General features: G+C 37.9%; 1 protein-coding gene across 1 annotated transcript; it reads right to left on the bottom strand.

The window, feature by feature from the left end:
• Positions 1 to 2,827: 2,827 nt before the first annotated feature.
• On the bottom strand, positions 2,828 to 13,780 carry LOC104409800 (putative short-chain dehydrogenase/reductase family 42E member 2). Its single transcript, XM_010019778.1, has 11 exons — positions 13,550 to 13,780; positions 11,681 to 11,776; positions 10,882 to 10,942; positions 9,481 to 9,599; positions 7,910 to 7,985; positions 6,619 to 6,701; positions 5,997 to 6,134; positions 5,501 to 5,566; positions 4,621 to 4,684; positions 4,201 to 4,274; positions 2,828 to 3,028 (listed from the first exon to the last, which is right to left on the bottom strand). The coding sequence occupies exons 1-11, from the start codon at positions 13,778 to 13,780 to the stop codon at positions 2,828 to 2,830; spliced, it is 1,209 nt and encodes a 402-aa protein (XP_010018080.1).

Raw genomic sequence — 13,780 nt, 5'->3', positions numbered from 1 at the left:
CCTCCCGCACCCAGGCACCGCCGGCATCGCGCACCCGAAGGCGGGGGTCCCGCGGCACCTCCGGGTCACACTCATCTTGCAGCGTCTTTGGGACCCCAAAAGCCTGCGGAGATACTGCCTATCCCACAGCACCCTTGGGAGCCCACAGTATCCCTGGGATCCCATAGCATTCCTGGCTTCCCAGAGCATCCCTGGGACCCCACAGAATCCCCTGGTGGCTCTTACCTCCATGTGCCTTCACACAGCCGCGACCACTGCACTAAAGCATCCTCGCAGTAACTAGGGCTCCATCCACACTGAGATACCTGTTGAAAAGGTTGTTCAGGAGAAAATCCACCGCCTCTTGATTACCGGTTGGACAGTCGGCAGGACATAGCGCAGAGAGGTGCAGAGCATCAGAAACACCTCCAAACGAGCAGGAATTCCCAAAGAGGAAACATGATCATGAACAAGCAGGCACGAAGGTCCCTGCCCTCCTGAGCTGGCAGTGGGTCTGTGGTCGCTCGTGCCTGGGAGGATGCGAAAAGGGTCAGGAGCTGCAGACCTTCAGAGTTCCCCATTCCAGGCAAAAATTAAACCTTGAACAAGTTTACCTCCTCTGTTATAGCTGTGCCATGTCTGAACGTTCATATTAAATTTTAATCACTTAAAGACACATTTGCAATTATGTTAAAGTAACTTGAACAATATCCAGCTTAAACTAACACTCAGTAAAGACTGACAGAAATGAGACAACTGGCTATTCCGAACAGGTACTAAAAATTGTCTTAAAACTTCAAATACTGGATTTCTAATTGATAGATCAATTGAATTAAGCTAGTTAGTATTAATCAGTATTGTTGTAACAGTGATATAAAATGCACCTTACCTGTAATAACACATCAAAGGTTTGCTATTGCAGGAGTGGAATGGTGGGGGCCTTGCAGCCACAAAGCCAAAATGTTCCTTGGTTAATCATTAGAGGAGCACCCAAAAAAAGGCCACAGCCTGCACTTCCCATTGGGCTGCAGCCAACTGCCCCACCTCTCTACTGAAAGCTGTTGGTGTAATCCGGGATGCAGGCTTGAGCTATTCCTCTATTAAATGCAATATATGAAAGATTCATAAATAACTAATTTAAAAGCAAGTTGTGTGTTTGCATACAGTTCAAATGCTCACGCTGGTTGTAACTTTACACTTGTGATTCTCTATTCTGCATTTCTAGGGAACACAGGCTTATGCACTGCCTTCTGCAGTGCTCACTTGTCTGTCAGCCAGTTGCACCTCTGTACTGATAAACTGTGAACTTACCTGGTTTTAATCAAACTTGGATAAAGGTCTCATATATACCAAGTTTCTTTAAGTTTCCTGACAATAGGTAGCACGGAATAGGAGAGGGCTGAGCAATGCCCCTGCTAAGGGAACATGTAAGCTTAATTTGTATGGATGAGGACAATTTCCAAATGCTCATCCACAACAGACCAGGCTTTACTGCTTTCACCATACACAGAACTATTTGTTTAAATAAAATTAGAGTAAACCAAATCTTTGCTCACATAAGATGCAGTGGTAATTGTGGTTGCTCACACACTTTCCTGTCACTGTGTATCATCTTTCACCTATAATGTTTTATTCTTGTAGGGTTGCTGTTAGGTCTCCTACTCACCCTGTAAATGTAAACATACAAGTAGAGAGTCTCCATAAACTTAGAGGTCTTAAAGATCCTGTATAATGCAAAAAGAAAGAAAATAAATCCAGAGTGAAGATAACCAGATGGCAGAGCTCACTTCTGTGACCCACCCCTGGCAACTCCAGCTCTCCTGATCCCTGCGGGGTGCAAGAGAAGGAGCAGCTGCTCCCTGGCGAGAGCAAAGCCGGTCCCTGAGAAACTCCTTGTGACAGGTAACCCTATGGAAATCTGTCTGGGCTATGCACATGGAGTGCACGTGTAGCTCACGTAGTACAATCCGCCCAACTAGCAACTAACCTAAGTCTTAAGAAGGGGGAAAAGAGAGAGGCTGGATCCTCCCTCAGGTCTTAGTGCTTGGCTTGCCTGCTCACCCTGTAGTGGCGATTTGCTGACTGAACAGAGTGTGCCAGCACTGGTGCAGGGTTATGGATAGTCAGACCTGGCTTAATTTACATGGCAAGGTAGCAGTGACAGTGCGCCAGACTCCAAGGTCTTACATGCCCTCCCTCCCCCTTCCCACAGGCTCCGTAAAACCAGTATTTGGTTTGGTGATAACTTATTATTGCATCAAAATGATATTATTTTATGTACAAACATACATAATATTATTTATTAGATTTTTGCAAAGCTTTTGAACAATAAAACTATTTTACATAAATATGACTTTCAGTCCTCTCACCACCTGTCATTCATAAATATTTACTTCTCATATTGTTCATAGTATTTCCCAGGTCTTCATAATTCCTCAGACTAATAGACAGTAGCTGTAGCAGTGGCTTCGTTAGAGGAATTCAGTCAACCTTCTCTTCATCGGAGCTACTGGACTTCTTACAGCACTGCAGTCCCACAGTGGGACTCTTCTTCCAATTTCTTACCCTCCAGAATTATCATTTTCAGAAAAATCATTCTCAGCATGAAGCGATCAATTAATGAAAATCCACTAAAACAATTCCTGCACTCAGTAGCGGTGAACTCCTTGGATTTTGTGACACTCTGCTGTTCTTTGGGAACATTTCCTGATGTGCCCTGTATTTTCACTTTTGTGGGGTTGGTGTCATCTTAAGTATAATAAAGTCCAAAATGACTGAGGAATGTACTACAACCAGATCATTAATACTCAGAAATAAAATTAGGTTTTCTGGAACAGGTTATTCAATTTTAGAAAAAAGAAAGAATGATCAAACTTAAAATGCCAAAAGCAAACAGCATTTTAAGGAGCAAGTGATCTTCTTGGCAAGTGGGTCTTGTTTTAATATAATGATCCACAGAATCAGCAAATGAGAATTTCTCTGGTTTGTAACCCAGCTGATTTTGTGCCTTGTCTATTCGGAAAGTGTGAGTCACAGTAACGTTCCACACCTAAAATCCAAAAGGACAGTTACGGAAGCGACTTTAATATCTGATCTTCTAGAACTTGGATGAAAATATGTCAACAATGATATTACCATGAAATTAAAACCAAGAACATAGACATGCAAAAATCTATACATTTTGGAGCTGGATTCTGTCTGGAGCTAACAGAATGAGTTGATGTAGCTGATGGGGTGCAGGAGGAGTTTATGGTACCAACTTCTCACTTGTGAATGTGAGATAAAGGACTAAGGAAATCCTGTGCAACAGATCAGCACCCTTCCCTTAAACTGTCTCTTCTGCACAGAGAAATGTGCAATGGAACTGGATGACCGTATCACAGGAGAGTGGTGTGGCTTCTCAACTCTGCAGAAATGCATCACGCAAGGAGTGGAAAGGACGTGCTTTGGGGAGTTACATCCTCCACCTCTGAATGCCTGGTACCCGTGAAAATGCTTAAGTTGCATAGACTCGATTTCTGCTTCGGATATATAGCTAATCTAGAAGTAAGTGCAAAACCAGATACATTGTGGAGTAACTGAAAATCTACAGCAGAAGTTAATGAGCTCCCTTCAGTGTCCTATCATGTTACAATACAGTAAGAGACTAGATGATGGATTCAAGCATTTTGGCTTATATTATAATATTGTACAAAAATTAAGTTAGATCAAAATTAACTTGTCCAGAAGTTAGTTGTTTGCTTGTTTTTTAGAAAAGTGACTTTTCATTCCAATTTAGAATTATTTTTAGTGGACTTCCTAATTGTTGGCTAGCCTGGTACTATGGTAACTGCTACCACTTCGACCTGAGACTCTTGCTCTGTGCTCTTGGACCTCTTTCCTTCAACAACTAGTTCCACAGCATAGGACAGCTCGCTGGAAACAGCGATGTAGTGCCTGTTTTCCTCTTAGTGCCAGCTCCGTGTCAGTCGCTCTGTCTTACACCTCTAGGGTATTCTCTGGATCATCAAGTAAGGATTAATTTCTGATGATTTTATAAGGGGTGGCCATGGAAAAATCAGGCTACAGAATGACTGTGTAAGCCCTGAATGGACTGTGCCCTAAGCGGAAAACCAGAGCTCTAATGCAGACAATCCTGTCTGCATCCAAAGGGCATATCACATAACTTCACGAGAATTTTTGTCAGAGATATATAAACATTTTCTCTTTTTATACATTTACCTCATTCCTTGTCAAGAAAGGTGTAAAGCTAAAAACAGGCTTTAGTATCACGTGCAGATACTCCATCACAGTGGCTGTGAAACAGAATGTTACTTAATTAGACAGCTGGATAACAACAGAATGAGATAATGCTGACACCGCACATCCTGTAATTCCTACTGGTATCAGAGGAGGCAATTAAGGTGGTAGAAGGCAGTATTTAATTTATAAAGTACATGATGGACTCATTTAAACTTTATCTGGTATAATTAATGCCAAATGGCATAAGCGATTATTATTAATTAGAATAACGTTAAGTTACATAATTCCTACAATTTGGGACCCTGCATTATATAAAACTATTATGTAGCTTTATAGAAATAACAATACAAGTAAAAAAAAAAAGGCAAAATAATTAAGTATGTATTTTATTATTTTTACCTGCTATATGAACGAGGAGAACGGGAATATGTATCCAGGGTTTTCTGTAGCCTAATTTTTCAAACTAGAATGGGTATAAAAGGAAAGAGAATCTGAGAATTTGTACCAAGCTGTGGGCGTCAATAAAGCATGAAAATGACTGCTGATAAAACATGTATCTAAACTTTTCCAGCTCATCTTCCTATCAAAACTGGTAGTAAGAAATGTGATTGAAACCCACTACTCAATCTCCGGTGCCCACTTCCCTCCCACCCTTTGACTGCTACTAGATAGTAAAAGAGGAAACAATGTTATTTCCAAGGAGCAAGTGATCAAGACTGGAATACTTCACTACAGTTAGATACAGACCCATTGTTCTACTGCAATAATTTTCCTGAAAGACTTTTCCATGTTGGCATTGCAGGATCAAAACTTCAGCATGGTCCCAAAATCCCAGCCTGATATTTATGAAAATATAATGTTGTCTCTTTTTAGCTTTTAAGATATGATTCTAAATAACCTTCCCTTTTGCGCTGCAGTTGATGGCAGAACAAAGAAATAAGCAACAGTTATAGAAGGCCTGCCAGAGGCTAATAGTGGAACTTCTTGCACACTGTGAGCTTGCTTTACAGAAATGCTGCTGCTGTGTAGCAGGTTCTATACTTCTCAGCTACATTCTCTCAAAACAATAAGGGCCAAACTCCACAGTTACGCATACCCAAAACTTCCCTTCAAGCCAGTGGAACTTCGGGATATGCAGAGAGAACAGGATTGACTATAATGTTAAGTAATTCAGTAATTAACATGCACTGAACTTCACCTAGTTAGTATGGTCTTCTAGTTAACAATGTGAATAGTGCCCATACAGTGCATTGGAGCTGAATGTGTGTGCAATACATACTAAAGGGACTATCCATTCAGAAAATACGACATTTTCACCATCATGTATGTAATATGCCTGGCCACTCTGTTAAAGAAGTAGAGAACAACAATTAGAAAAACACTATACACAGGATCACATTTTCTTACTTTCTTTCTCATACCTACCTGTCTAGTCTTGATTTTCTGGACAACATGCCAGCAGTGAATGTACACAGATCAGACTAGCAAACTACCATCACTGGACTTTACTGTGATCTCAAACATGTCTCATACTTTTGCACAGACCCATGGTGGTAGTAGAGGTAACCATGATTAATGACGTAGATCAGAGTAATGTAGATCATGTAATGTAGATCAGAGCATGATTTCACTAGGTAGAAACCCAACGTTCTTCATGATGTGCAGCAGCCAGAATTATCTTCATGAGTCCAAGAGAAGTAGCAACAAAACATCAAAAATTAAACCTATTTGAGACCTAAAGCTACTGGGACACAATGTTTATATTGTTTACTTACAGCTATATATCCCTTCTCAGAGGTGAGAGCCTCAGCAGCTAGTATGTGAGCTTGTACTAGATTTCCTATGTGAACCCAGTTCATCTGAACTTTGTGATTCCCAAACTTGAAGTTAAATAATCTCCGCTGGATATTTACCTGTAGAAACAGAAAACATGAAGTAACTGCATTATTCCTTTATTACGCAGTGTAACACATTTTGGCTCAGCCTGAATACTTAGACTTTGCTATATTTGTAAACAATTACAGCACAAGAAATGTGTCACGGGGAAAAAAAACACCAGGTGGTGGTTTTATAAATCAAGGACTGTTTCACTGATATACAGTGGTAAAATACGGTGACATTATAGTGTTTGGCTGAAACTGAAGTGCATATTTAAAAGACATTATTTCCATTAAATGATCAGCAATGTAAATTCTACCATGGCATTTTTTCTTTTCACTTAAAAGTACTACTTGATCCCTGCCATTTCTGCAATGCTCGTATCATGCTATTTGTTATCTCGCATCAAATGGTCTGTCACCAAGCTTTAGTTAAAAGCTGTATTCAAGGTACTTCCACTTATGCTATGCCCTTACAACCACTTGCAGTGTCCTCCAGAGCTGGCTACTTAACACATACGGCTACTCGTGGCAGATGGCGCTGCTCGTCTGGTCCATATATGCCTGGTGGACGCAGCACACAAGTATGGAGCTTATCCCCTCCTTGAGAGAGAACAAAACGTGATTTTCAGACAGCTTTGATATCAACATGTGGCTGACATATATTGTCTGAATTTTACATTGTGAAGTAAAGGATCAGTCTGACCATTCTAAGTGATTTGGCTCCCTAGTAACTTGTTTTCATTTCTGTATAAAATTGAACTCAATAGTAGTGAAAGACCCCAGCTTAGCAGCCTGAAAACCTGAATCCCTCTGACCACAGAAGAATTTGGATATGGACAGGATAAATCAAAATTTCCTTCAGCTACGCCTCCTGCTTGATTGACTTTTGCTATTTATTGTAGACATCAGTTTATAAGGTACATATTTGTCCATCGTTGTATACACATGCAAAACTGAAAGATCATTCAATTTGCTGTATTTAGAAACCTTGCTTGCTTGCAGCTCAATGGCATCACAAAAGAATGGAAGAGGTTTCTTAAACAGAGGCTTCCAAATGAGTTAGAATATTTTAACTCAAAATGAATACTTTAAGCTTTACATGTTAATCAGTAAGCAGACACCTCTGACTCCTCAGAACAAGCACAATTACCCCTTTTATGTGGGCAAGAGGTGGTAGGGATTTACTCAGTAGTTAATCAAGGATGCTAAAATTGAAACCCCACCTGATTTGTAATGTCAACTTTTCAATTCAGGGAAATCAGTAGGAATAGCAAAATACATATGTAAAAGCAAAAATAAATATTTTCCTTGCCATGTACAGATGGAATTTTAGCCACAGCTCTTCAAGCATGTGTGACTTGAGAAGTTGATACGACCCTGATATCACCAATCTGTTTAAGTAACTGCAACTATTCTTACCAGAAACCTGGAAGGCTTTGGGGATTATGAGAGTGACTCACTGGATAGTGCTTAGAGTTTGGTATTATCAGTGAAGGTTGAAATCATAGACTGAACAGGGAATAAACGCACAATTCCTGGTTCTACTGTAAAACTGGTAAACTTTTAAGATGATTTAGAGAAGTAAGGTTAAATTGTCTGAATTCTCCCATCTATTGTTTGTATATAATCTCAGATCTGTCTGGGTATACACATTAATCATTCACCAAAGGGAGGAGCAGAAACAAACAAAATAAATCATTATTTCAGTTAACCTGAAGTATATTATTTATTGATAAATGAGTATCCAGAGAATGGAACACCTCTTAGCACTATTAATGATAGGAAAACCCCAAATATTTTATATGTACCTTTGAGTAAAGTTCCATTAGCAGCAAGAACCATTTGGTCTGCAATTGCCTTTGTCCTAGAATAATGATTAAATTGCTATAAAGAAAGGCAGAATATGATCAACATTTTTATCACATTATTGCATCTGTGAAGGCAAACTTACTGTTTATGTCTGATACCATTTAAATCTAGACAGCTTGTAGAAATCAGCTGAGTAAAACTGAACTAGAAATAACAACAAGATTTAGCAAATACATACTTTTTTAATGAGAAAGAAACTTATCAGATTTACATTTTTGTTGCACAAGTTTAGCTTTAGAATGAGTTTAAGTCCACTAGTATTCACTTAACTCACTTTTTGTGCTGGATATACTGAAACAAAAAATAATATAAAGCCAAATGTTCTGGTGGGTCAGGTAATTTGATTTTGAAAAAACCCTATCCATTTTGAGCTTGGAAAAGTTTTTTCCCACTAAGCTAAATATGAAATTAAAAAGTCAGACTTTCCTAAAAATGTTTCCATTTCTTATTGAAGCTATTTGGGCAGTTATAAATAGTTCTCTTCCAGCAGTATCTTTTAGACAAGAGGATTCTGGACACAGTTAGCACATGCTGGTTCACTGATTACTTACCCACATATTGATGTATCTGTTGAATTTTGTATTGTCATACTTTATGTTGAAAATTATACCTGAAAGTCCCACCATGGAAACTCTTTCTACTCTCAGGTGGCTTAATCCACCTGCTTCACCTCCCTCCATGCCCCACCTCTCTCTGGTGTGTGCTATTACATGACCACCATAGAGAGCACATACGATTAGGGCTCAGACACATGCAACTAATAGCAAATTCCTGAAATGCTTCCTCTGAAGTCTCCAAGGTGCTGTGCAGGCTGTGCACAAACTGACACATACAACTAAGTGTCTCAGGAGGCACCGGCAGAGTAGTAGTTGGTCCTATTTAGGATTCCTGGACACAGGATGTACATTCTGAAATTACAGCTTTTAACAGCAGGCAGTGTGCTGGGAGCGGGAAAGAACAAATAGGAAGAGTGGCCAGAATGCAGAGCTTCAGATTTCAGCTTGAAAATATTTCTTAAATGATCATAGTAAAGAAGGAAATGGTATTTCTGAGCAGCCCAGAAGTGACTGTAACTACTGCCTGGCCTGCAGCTAGAAAGCAAGGTTTGGGAACTTCAAAGAAACAAAAATCTGTGTGATAAAGATGTAAAATTTGATATTTAACAATATTGTTCAGTGCAAAGGCTCACAGTTAATATTCATATTATGCTTATAATATTCAGTATTTACATAGCTGATGGTCCCCTGAAAGCCCTTCTTCTTCAAATATTCTTGTTAAATGTCGCATTCCACTTTTCTTAGTAATTCTTAGGTATTTTATCATCTCAGACCTGTCTAGTATTAAAGCCACTATGATTTGAGTATTTCTTCATTGATCATAGGTCTATTTTTACTAATGAAAAATAATTTTGTGGAATTTGATGCAATCTTCAGTAAACCAGCTGCTGCTCTCAGAACATCCTTCGCATAATCTATCCATTAGAGCACATGTCATGGCATGAACCAAGTACCTTTTCCAGTGGAAAATACGGCACAGTTTCTTCATCTCCTTCTTCAATAGGATTCCCTCCAAATACCACATTCACTGTACTGGTATATATCAGTCTAGGGATATTTCTTTGTTTGCAGACTATAGTGGTGAATTGTAAATTATTAAAATAAATTATTTAAAAGAAATAATTTTAAAACAAAAATACAGAGTGAGAAACAACACATGAACTGGCAGCTTTTCTTTTTGAAAGCAAACATCACATTTATAGAAGAATACTACTTTAACATTAGCTTATAATTTAATATAGTATCACCTTTCATTCAGCTGGAATTTTTCATCCCAAATATCTACTATGTAAGTATTACATACTGTGGTCACCAAACGTTTTATTACTTGAACTTTACTTCTAAAGTTTAAATGAATTAATATGCAAAATCAGGAATTTTTAGAATCTCCAGAGCAGTCAGCCCAGTTGGCTCATTTTGAAAATAGTAACTAATTACTGTGTTCTAAATATTTGGAACAAAATACAATAATAAAGTCTACTATTAAATGTAAATTAACATGTTCAAGCTCCTCCCAGATACTTGCTTTGTTGGGAGCTTATGGAAATTTGACATGACATGTTTCTGTGTGTTCAGAGGTCAGGGTAAGAAGAAGGAAATGTGGCAACTTCATCCCTCTAACTCCTTTAGAGTTTTACTTGCCTACCACTTCACTACAATTATTTCTGGGGTTTTTTTTTCCATAAAAATAGGGTCTAAAATGGGCCTAAATAAAAACTGCTTTTGTCATTTTGCTTTTTTATTTTTTTTGCCATTTGACTTTTGAGGGAATAGCAAAGAGAAAGTCACTTTGCTATTTACAATACACTTTGAAATACTTCCCCTTAAATTGAATATATAGAAAGAAACCTACTAACGTTTTCCAGAGACAGGATTTAAAAATCAGAATGTAATAAAAAATTATCATATTCAGATAGATGATTGGAAAGAATAGAAAATTTTCTATATTAATGTGATAAAATCGTAGCTAAATATACTTAGCACATCTATGGCTCCTGTTACAAAATGTTTACAGCACAACAAACAGTACAATTTTTCTCGTTATTCTAAGAGGGAAGAAGATAATATGTCTCCATTACATGGAGTAAAGAGAAAACACAAGCAGTACATGAAGGAGAGCTCAAGTTGGCCTGCCAAGGAATGAAGTCCAGGTTGAAAACCTATCCCCAGTTCAAACCAGCAGCAAATCTAAAAGTTTTAATGGGATCTGCACACCTACCTTTACATCATACTCTGAAATGAGGGAGAGAAGAGCCTCATTTTACTGCCAAATCAGCACAGGAAACATCCAATTAGAAGTTTTTTAAATGCATGGTTTGGTTCAGATGCAAAGAAAGAAAAACCTAGGTACATACCATCTATTATTATTTTTGTGCCTCCCACGTTTATGGATTCAATCTGATCTTTCTTTTGAAGCTAGAAACAGAGTTTGCACAAAATCAGTTAATTAGACAAGTTGCTTTCACAATATGACTGTTATAATTGACATCTAGAACAGCTGTGGCCTTTTTGTGATGTATGTGTTACATTTCTGTGTTCTTCTGACATAGTGATTTCTAGCAGTTCTCATTTTTATTGTCTTTTTCAGTGCATGAATAAAGCTGAAAAATGACAGGTAAAATGCATCTGAAAGAAAATTACAACACTTCAATTTCTTTTTTTTTTCGCACCCCAGATAATCCATGATACAGAAACAGGAATTACAGGCAGGGGTTATGCCCCCTGAAAGCTTTCACAAATTCTTGTTCCAGTGGCAAGCTGTTCCTAGAAATAAATTAGTAGTTTCAAGATTTTTTTGGTAACACGCTCTGTGATATCACTGTTCTTAGAGTATCTATATTGAATTGCTGGTCTATTTCCTCATAAACTCACAAGAAGAAAATTCATCCATATTATTTCTAGAGCAATATTGTGAGTCTTCTTCAGATCAAAGGAAAAGGATATGCATTCATATCCAAGATGCTTTTCTTTTTTCTAGAGTAATTCGTGTAGTACATTAGTGTCATGCTTTGACTTTTATTACATATGGATGACCTGACCTTTATAACTAACTTCTGTCTGACATAAATATATAATTACATTCTTTGCTACATGCAGAGAAATTTTTGCTTTCACAAGAATAATGAAAGAAAATGTTAGGAAAATTGTACTTGCTTGTTCTAATCCTGACATTCCACATGCAGCCACATGAAAAACACAGTCGACCCCTTCACATGCTGTGAACACTGCATCATAATCCCTCACATCACCCTGTAAAATGAGAAAAGAATGGATTTTTGACTGGTAGAGCTCATTACCGTCTCTACAGAATTAGTATTAACTATGGCTAGCAAAGGAAATCTGAAGTAATTCTGATCTGTTTTTCACAATACTTAACTAGCCTTAAATAAAACATTATGAACATGGAGAAAAATCCATGACTAAGAATTTTGTCAGTATTTTGTTGCAAAACAAATATGACTCTTGTTGGCTTCAATTATAACGCATATTTTCACACTTAGTCCTGCAGCCTGCAGGCTGACAAAACTTGTTTGACTTGAATGGGAGCAGCATATGCTTGAGGGCTGGAGAATCAAGCCTCAAGGACAAAAATTTTTTTTCAGCTGTTTGCCAGTGAACCACCAAATAAAAGAACCCCTTTCTGCTTAGCACCTTAAGGTCTAACTCATGCAATGTGGACAAATGACTCTGTTGATATAAGCTTTATTTTAGGTGCACTGAATGATAAATTTAATTACAGTTTTGTACAAGATTAAAACAAAAAAATGCACACTGTATACATTTAATGTTGTATTAGTATACATGACTGTATTATAATCACATTATTTGAAATGCTACATACTGCTGAACACTGTACTGTATTAAATACACATACACTATATCTAGTATCAACTGCTATGCTGTGCTTAGGATATTGTATTACATTTTTGTATACCTGGTAATACTATATGAATAATAATCCACATACATACAGATAACAGTAAAAATACATTTGTTTGCAGAATTGTGGTATTCTGATTATTGGGTAGTCTTTATTTTACTGTAATGAAATTGAAAGAATAATCACAAAAGAAATGACTGGAGGTAATTTTAAGAGGTAACCTAATAAGTCTTTAGCTCTCAACCTTTTTCTTCTGAGGTTGCCAAAGAATTTCACAAATATGGGTGACTTATACTTTTCCAACTTCCATCAAACGCTAAAATAGCTAACCAGTGTAAACAGTATTAGCAATCTATGAATCACTGTTCAAGGCTCAGATCTCTGAGGTGACTTACCACTTTATTTACCAGGACTCCATAGTTCCATTTCCTAGGTAATTCACCAATACTTTCTGATATCTATTGTTTTAAAATATTCTTTTAAAAATTGAATTTAACCCCCCCCAAACTGTTGTTCTCCTTTAGAAGATGTAAACTGCCATCAATTCATCAACTTAAATCAAATTGTGTGGATTTACATGAAAATAACAAGCTCTTTTTGTTTGTATTGAACTGACTCCTCATTTCACCTGATGGCCCTTCCTTCTTATACTGGAAAGGACAGTGAACAGTCAATATATATCTGTCTCAGTGTCACTTACAGTTTGCAGAGCTCTCCTACTCCCAAGTCATCTCTTTCCCAGACTGGAAAGTCCTTATTTCCTCAGTCATTCTCTGCACAGCAGTCATTCTAAACTTGTGATCACTTTTATTGCCCTGTCTTGCTTTTTCACTTTTCTACTCTAAATAACCTCCCCGAGCACTAAACTTCTTCACCTGTGTCAGCTACAAGTGTGTTGAATGGCACCTCCCAACACAGGACTCTAGAACTTCACTGGTGACACTGAGAACTGACCACCCTGACTCTGCTATCTCTTAATGGATTACTTAGGCACATGAGGACCTTTTACCATGACTTCTTATTGTCCTTAAAGGCTTTTCAGTAAATGCTTTCATCAAAAATCCCTAACAGGGAGCCTTGTGGATGTGTATAAAAGTAGAAGAACTTAATTCACTGCTATTAAATATGTAACTGCAACATACCTTGAAAAAATCTGCTCCATTCGGAATTTCCCATTTAGGTTTCCGTACATCGAACAGAACAACAGCAATTCCTGACCTAACAAGAGCACATCCCAGATTGTATCCCAGGTAGCCTCCACCTCCTGTCACCATTGTTTTTCTGCTTCTGTTAACCAGTAGTCCAGCATGCTCATTTAGGTTGCTCTCACATGGTCGGCTGCTGTGGAGCTCTTCTGTGGATCTTTCTTGCAT

Source organism: Nestor notabilis, unplaced genomic scaffold (assembly GCF_000696875.1).
Source record: "Nestor notabilis isolate BGI_N333 unplaced genomic scaffold, ASM69687v1 scaffold33448, whole genome shotgun sequence".
Classification (NCBI taxonomy): Eukaryota; Metazoa; Chordata; class Aves; order Psittaciformes; family Psittacidae; genus Nestor; species Nestor notabilis.
The sequence above is the reverse complement of the archived record's forward strand: the minus strand, read 5'-3'. Positions and strand labels throughout refer to the sequence as shown.

Bases quoted from the DNA above. Each gene is read 5' to 3' on its own strand.
- LOC104409800 (XM_010019778.1), bottom strand. From the start codon at position 13,780: ATGCAAGAAAGATCCACAGAAGAGCTCCACAGCAGCCGACCATGTGAG. The intron at 6,135-6,618 runs GTATGTGTTAAG...CTGTTTCTACAG, and splicing joins GCCATCTGCCACGAGTAGCC to GTAAATATCCAGCGGAGATT. The intron at 4,275-4,620 runs GTAAAAATAATA...TCTGTTTCACAG, and splicing joins TCTCCTCGTTCATATAGCAG to CCACTGTGATGGAGTATCTG.